The 7,187-nt window shown below is 45.5% G+C and overlaps 1 protein-coding gene across 16 annotated transcripts in view; it reads left to right on the forward strand.

Annotated features, from left to right (window-relative positions):
* The window catches only part of NEDD4L (NEDD4 like E3 ubiquitin protein ligase), a 342,878-nt gene extending 336,929 nt beyond the window's left edge, over nucleotides 1-5,949 (forward strand). For all 16 annotated transcript variants that reach the window (XM_072757960.1, XM_072757957.1, XM_072757971.1 and 13 more), the window contains one exon: nucleotides 1,021-5,949. In XM_072757960.1, coding sequence (XP_072614061.1) covers nucleotides 1,021-1,123 — 103 coding nt within the window. In that variant the 3' untranslated portion in view covers nucleotides 1,124-5,949. The remainder of the gene's footprint in view (nucleotides 1-1,020) is intronic.
* The last annotated feature ends 1,238 nt before the right edge of the window (nucleotides 5,950-7,187 follow it).

A 7,187-nucleotide genomic window follows, 5' to 3' on the forward strand; every position in this document is an offset into this window, starting at 1 on the left:
GGGTCCCGGGATCGAGTCCTACATCGGGCTCCCTGCACGGAGCCTGCTTCTCCCTCTGCCTGTGTCTCTGCCTCTCTCTCTGTGTCTCTGATGAATAAACAGAATCGAGGGGAAAAAAAAATTGCTCAGTCTTCGGGCGCTTGCTTCATGGATGGAACACCTTATGTGTGTTCTGATTTGACTTTCCCAACATCCTGAGAGCAGTCTGCCCACATCACAGAAAAGCAGATTGATTCAGAGAGTGAGGTGACTTGCCCAAGGTCACACAGCTGGCAAGTAGCAGAGCCAGCGTGTGAACCCGGCTGCATAGACAAGTGTGCTTCATTGATCTGAAGGCCTCCCTGTCACCACAGTGATTGATCACACCCCCACTGAAGCCTTCAGATACTTGGGTTTTGTTTTTTTTATATATAAATGGAGCTCTCCACTCCACATGTCCATGACTCGGTTTGACTTTGCTTCGAGAAGGCAGCTTAGTGTTGGGATTCTGGAGACGCAGAGGGCCTGGTTTCCTGGGGTTGAGGGCTCTCGATGCTCCAGGCCCCGAATCTGGAGAAACCATTACCTGTCTCAGAGGCCTGTGGTGGAAACGGCATGAGTTACTATCCAGAAAAGCACTTGGCTTGGGATCTAGTGTAGAGTAAGTGAAAGCATTGGAAAGAGAATCAACCTTGGTCCATCCCTAACATGTAAGTGCTTGGTATTGGAGAGTCTGGAACTCGGCACGCATGTCAGGGACCTCGCCTTTCGGGGGCCTCCCTCCCCAGCTGGGCTTTGGCCTCACATCTAGTTGTGGTAGAGCGGTTTTGTGGCCCATCAGAAAATTCTTTCCTCTCCTCCATAGGTTATCTAACCTCTTTGACGTGGATGGTTCACTGGCATTTATTTTTGCTGACTCAGAATTGTTGGGGAAGACTCTTCCATCCTCATGTTCTAATACCAGACTCCCCCTTAGCCACAACCAGGAACCGTGAGGGAACAAGGCTGACCTTTAACCTATGCTTTCTGTTACTCCTGCAGCTTTAATCGCCTTGACTTACCTCCATATGAAACCTTTGAAGATTTACGAGAGAAACTCCTCATGGCTGTGGAAAACGCTCAAGGATTTGAGGGGGTGGATTAAGCACCCCCGGCCTTGGCCTTGGGGTGGTTGTTCGTCCAGCAAGTCCTGCTTGCACTTTTGCATTTGCCTAACAACAGACTTTGCAGAGACCAGGCGGAGGAGCAGCCCTGGCGTGGCTCCTGGAGCCGAGCCTTCGCCCGTGACTTGCCCAGGTTCAGACCCGGGAGCCCGGTCCCAGGTCACGTTCCTGCATTTTCCACCACGAATTATCAACTGGTTGATGTGTACACGAATTACATTTCAGGAGGACTTACTCTATTTATGTTGTGCCTCTGTAGGCAAAGCCCTTAATAAATATTTTACATACTTTATAATGACAATGAATGGAATTAATCACTCTACAGGTATAGTATTACAACTCATGTTTACTTTTTAAAAATGATTTAGACCGATTTTCAGATTTTATTTCATTATAATTAAAGATGTCTCGTGTACTTGGAAAAGTGAGCATATTTTTTTTTGTATTTGAATTTCATACCAGGTTTCATGTCAGTGACATTTTTATTTTTGAAGTACTTTGACTCCCCGCTCCCCTGCCCTACTCCCTACTTGATTAGCATTGGAAGACTGATTTTTGTCCAAAAACCTTCTACAGATAAGGACTTTGAAAGCATTTAAAATATAACCATTAGGCATAACGATCATTTTCTCCATACTCAGAATACAAACTGGATATTACATTGTTTTGTACAAATTTAGCATACTAGCTGCAGGCCGAGAGAATTGTAACCATAGCATGACAAATTCGGCGCTGACCCGAAGGAATCACACCATTACTCCTTAGAAGTAACTCCGTGTGCCAGAGCACATCTGAGACAGGATTGGACTCTCAGAAGAGACATGACTTCCCCCTCCTTGATGCTGTACAGTCCTTCTTTTATCACTTTTTTCTTCTTTGCTGTTTGTGGTAGAGACATTTGAATGAACCTTGGCACCGCTTGATTTGAAACTGTGGAAACCTGAGATCTGTTTGATGTCTTATCTGTACGCGTTCGCTAATGGTAGCCGAATAACCAATTTTTGTTCTAACTGCACCAATTCTGAAGGCACTTTATGTACTCCATGGAGGTCATACCTGGTTTTGTTTATGTTTTGTTTTTTTTTTTATCCGAGACATTAAATGTGATGATATTTTTTCTCCCCGCACACATCTTTCCCGTGCAATATCTATCAATTGTGAATCTGGCTGCTGGTGTAGAAAACCGTCTGTAAAGCTGAGCCTACAGACCTAGTCCTCGCCAATTGTTCTGTGATTTCTACGCAACTACCTAGATTAATGCACACTTAATTGAACCGGGTTTCGTGACCTAGGACATGTTGCATGCTTCAACACTGTGTACTGCTTGAGTGGTGTCTGTTCTGTGCTGCATTAAAAGCGAGCGGGAACTCTTGATTTGACACCCCCGACCCCCCCCCCCCCCCGCCCAGGTCGGTCAGGCTGTGAAGCTGGTGGGGACCGGGATGGAGTTGGATTCTTTACCACTTTGTGAGTGTTCGTTGCAGAATTCCGTGGTGTGTTGTTGAGAGAAGGCCTGAGGGCCAGCGTGGGCGCTCAGCAACCCTGCTGTCCTCTTAACCTGGCTTGTCCTAAACCCTGTCGTGACAGTCAGGAGCTCTAGAGATCTGATCTCTTGCCAGTCCTAGATAAGACAGAAAATCGTGGTTTCAGGGCCACTCCCCGTTTGTTACGTAAGAAGGACCTGTTGATGTAAGAAATTCATTTGTTCCCCAGCTCTGGGAGGCTTGTGAGAAACCATGAATGTTTGTGGTTGTAAGTGAGCTGCCTTACGAGGTGCAGAGGTCGGAGCTGTCCGAAAGAAGGTGGGTTTCTACGGAGCTGAAGATTGGCTCCCTTTTCCCATTGATTTAAAAATCTCCAGTAGTGATCGGAGAACTTAGATGTTGAGTAATTAGAAAAAAACAACATTGCTCATTACTTTTATCTATTTGTGGGATGTGTTTTCCTTTCAGTCACTATAACGTCTCAAGGCAGAAACCCCCTCCGTGAAGCCTCTCCTGGGCCGGGGGCTTTCTGTCTAGGACTGGGGCCAAAGGCCGTGCTGGGATGGATTCTGAGAATGATCCATGTCGCCATGGGGGAGGAAGCCCACGATTCTAGTTGAAGAACTGGGATTCTACCATTCTGCAAACTGTATTTTCAAAAAATCAGAATATTTGGTGTAAATGCAAATTAGGGAAGAGTTAAAAATACAAAAGAAAAATCCGTCCTAAGACCGTTTCCATGCCAGGAGCAGATAGGGATTGTCGAATACTTGAAACACCATAGTTGTGACTGACCATTCATCTCCTGCTAACTGCTGGGTTCGGGGGTTTTTGTTTTTGTTTTGTTCGGCTTTTAATCCACATAAGATTCCCTCATCTCAACAATTCTCAGTGTTTCACTCTTTGTCTAAAATAGTCCTAGATCTTGTTTTCTCTGAATGCTGACAACCACTCTCCGACGTCTTCACGACAGAGTCATGGGTGGTGGCTAAGAAAACAGAAACAGACTGCCAGTCCTTCCCATCAGCAGGCCCTGGGCAGCGTTGCCTCTTCTGGTAGTTCCCTTCACTGGCGCTTCTCCCATGTCCAAGGGCTCTGCACCCTCTGATCTGGCTATTTTAGTTCCCCGAAGAAGGTGCAGGTTATTATGGGTCATTTGGCCACGAGGTTAAGAAGCTAGTCCCAGAGTTAACAACTGCATGTGAACGTGAGTTAGCACACCTGCCTGTCGGTCCTGGGTATTTCCGTCCCTGTCCGTTGGAAAGTCCAGATTAGCTTCCGAGTGCACTGCTTTCCTGGCAGCTGCCTCTGGAACAAGAAGCCATGGGGCATTTGTCTGTTTTAAAGCCCTATTTGCTCTGAGACATTTTTTGTTACTTACTTCTCTACAGCCAGTCCTGTACCGCATCTCAAGAATGTAAGATGCTTCTTTGATTTTCGTTTACAAGGCCCTTTGGTCGAACGTCAGATTTTCCCTGTGGTCAGATGACAAATGCTATAAAGCGACTGACGTGGGTTATTCCTCCCACATAAGGATGCAGTGACGGATTCTGAGAAATGGTTTGCAAAATATTTGAACCACATTCTACATCTCTCATCACGAGATAGTCAACATGTGCCGTGGCTCTTTGATCTTGCCAGATCCAGACTGGCCCCCCTGAAAGCCAAGTCCATATGCAGCAAATTACAAATTGTTCCAACAGTTAACGAATTGCTTAACACCTGACTCTGGCATCTTCCTAGGTCTTGTATCTCACCTCTGAACTTTTAAAATCTACAGGAAGCGTGAGTTGATTCCTGAGCCCCTCCCCGCTGTGTTAGCCAACCTCTTTTCCTTTTTCCTCCTCACCGCCTGGTATTGACCCGCCGGGAGAGGAGGGCACCACTGTCTGGTTATCATTTCCTGCCTCGTCAGTAGGGGGCGGTGCCGCGCAGGGTGACTGCCTGGCCCGCTCCCTTGCTGACCCCCAGGAAATCGAGCACTACCTCTTGTCTCATTATTCGGGCTTTGGGGTACATCCTGAGAAGTCACGTCAAAACTGCCAATTTCAGGTCTGAGATGCGTTTTTAAAAATCCTTACGAACTCCACTTTGTATTTTAGATTTTAAAACTGGGAAGACAATGTGATACACTTTGGACCATTTTTTAGTTTATCTAAGCCTTAACGAACAGTGTATATACACTTGCATATGCGCGCGCGTGCGCGCACACACACACACATACCCCAAGAGTGTTTTCCGTGTCAGAAGCAATGCTGTAGCTTTAGGACGTGAGCTTGTGTAATGTTTTATTTCAGAAAAGGATAGCTTTCTATCGGTATGAAATTTTCCAAGAAAACTTCTCATTAGACATCTATCCTTTGTGAAAGATGCTGTGCGCAGAGCAATGCATGTTTAAAATGCATGTCTTCTTGTTCGCTGGGTTTATGTTTCTAGGGAGTATCAGTAGGAATCTAACAGCACTGGCTATAGACCTCTGTGTACTGCATCTCAACCTTGCATCAGAGCATTGAAAGCCTTTCTGATGACCATGACCCTGTGTCTACAGACATCTGTGTTCCTGTGATCCAGTTTGCCCTTTCACTCACTGATTTCACCTAGATTGTCACGGTTTCCTTCATGTTAACTTTGCAGAACTATGATTTTCCTTTACTCCTACTTATGTGAGATGTATATACATGTATACGTACGTATGCTGTCCAAATATATACATATATATTTGTACGGCATTTGTACACCTTTCTCGAGAAATCTGGTTTCGAATGAGAGTGAGAGCTTAGTCCTTCTACAGTTTTCTCCAAGCTGTGTCCTGAGATTTCTGACCCTCAGAGCCCGAGAGGACCCCAAGAAAATGATGCTAATGTGCTGTCATTCCATAATTCAGGATCTTTCACCAAATGAAACATGAAAAAAACAGTGACTTTTAAGGTGAAAAGAGTTTCAAGCATTCCAAATGAATTCTCAATGTTTCATAACTTTTTATTATAAACCCCACCTCCTCATAATACAAAGCCAAGTACTATTTGATACAGTGATTACAAACCAAACTACTTTGAAATTTTTTAAAGACAACTTCTGGGTAACGCTCCTTTTCACAATCAGAATGGCTTTAAAATACGGTTGAATTTGATACACACAGGAAAAGTTTTGTTTAAGAACAAATCCTTTTTGCTTTTCATTTTTCTTGAGAGATCTTAAAGAGAAATTGTTAGATTGTTTTCCTGACAGCAAAAGAGTAATGTGACAAAATGAAGTTGTTGTAAAGAAGTGATACAACTTGTCAAATATTTAATAAAGAATTATGGAAGCTGGAACGTTCTCTACATCGAGTATTATGGGTTGTCTGATTTCAAACTTCTCTCGTTGATGCATTGTCTGAATTGTTTCGGGGGGTTACCTGCCTGCAGATGTATAGCGCTCATTTCCTTAATATCCCTCAGAGCCCCACACCTCTCAAATGTCGTTGAAGCCTCCCCAAAACACAAGGCTCACGCTCACTGGGATGCACGTCTGTTCTTAGCTCTCATCTCATTACTAAACTTGGGAATTAATGACTTTATATAATATTTGCATAATTTGTGGGAGTCCATCTCTAGAAAGGCTTACTTTACCTTGTTTTGTTTGGTCTTTTTTTTTTTTTTTTCCCAACCTCTGGTTTTTAACCAACCATCGATTTAATGTGAGTCAAAGAGTCAGTCATGAAGCCCAAAGAGGTTCTCAGAAGAATGATGCTATCAAAGTCCAGCTCTCCTGTCAATTCCCTGTTACAGCAATAGCCTCCTCTTGGTGGCCATAACCTGTCCCCTCAGGGACTGCCAGGAGGGACCATCCCAGCAGGGCATAATTTAGTCCTTTTTGGGTTAGGAGTAGATGGCATCTTGCTGGGAAGGTGTGCGCAGCATCTGCTGTGCTGGTGGGTAGAGGGCCTCCAAACTTGTATACGTTCTTTCTGAGGGAAAAAGACAAGTGATGGAATAAATAGAAGAATTAATTATAGTAGATTGCAGGACCCTGTCATGACCTGGGGGACGCCCATTGGTGGGGACTGAGTGAGAGGGAAGTTTCCCTCTGTGGGGCTGACCTCAGGCAAAAGACGAATTCCTCCCCCAGTTGGCTTGTCCCCTCCTGCCCAGGGCCTCCGCAGAGCTCCACGGGAGATCGTGTCCACCTAGCGTGCTCTTCTCTATCTTCGAGTTTGAGTTGGCTCTTGTAGCCTCACCCCATTCCCAGCCAGGTGCCCAGCAAATTGGCCATTTCAAACACACCATTTTCACGCGTAGATGGGGCACCCATCACCTGCAGTTCTGCGGCCTGGGTGCGTACAGGGTACACAGGCTACAGAGTGGCAGAGAGGAGGGTTTGGGGCCAGAGTGGTGGGAAGGGAGGGCACTGGTTTTCCTTGAAAGCCTTCTTGCCTCACCACATCCCAATGCTTGGGAAAAGCCTTTTTTTTTTGACTCCCCAAGCCTACAGCTAACATGCAGACCAGTTCTCTTGGAAGGGGTGTAGGGTACTGCATGCAGCAAGCGCACCGCCAGGACGAACCCACGAAGCACTGAAG

Source organism: Vulpes vulpes, chromosome 5 (genome assembly GCF_048418805.1).
Source record: "Vulpes vulpes isolate BD-2025 chromosome 5, VulVul3, whole genome shotgun sequence".
Taxonomy (NCBI): Eukaryota; Metazoa; Chordata; class Mammalia; order Carnivora; family Canidae; genus Vulpes; species Vulpes vulpes.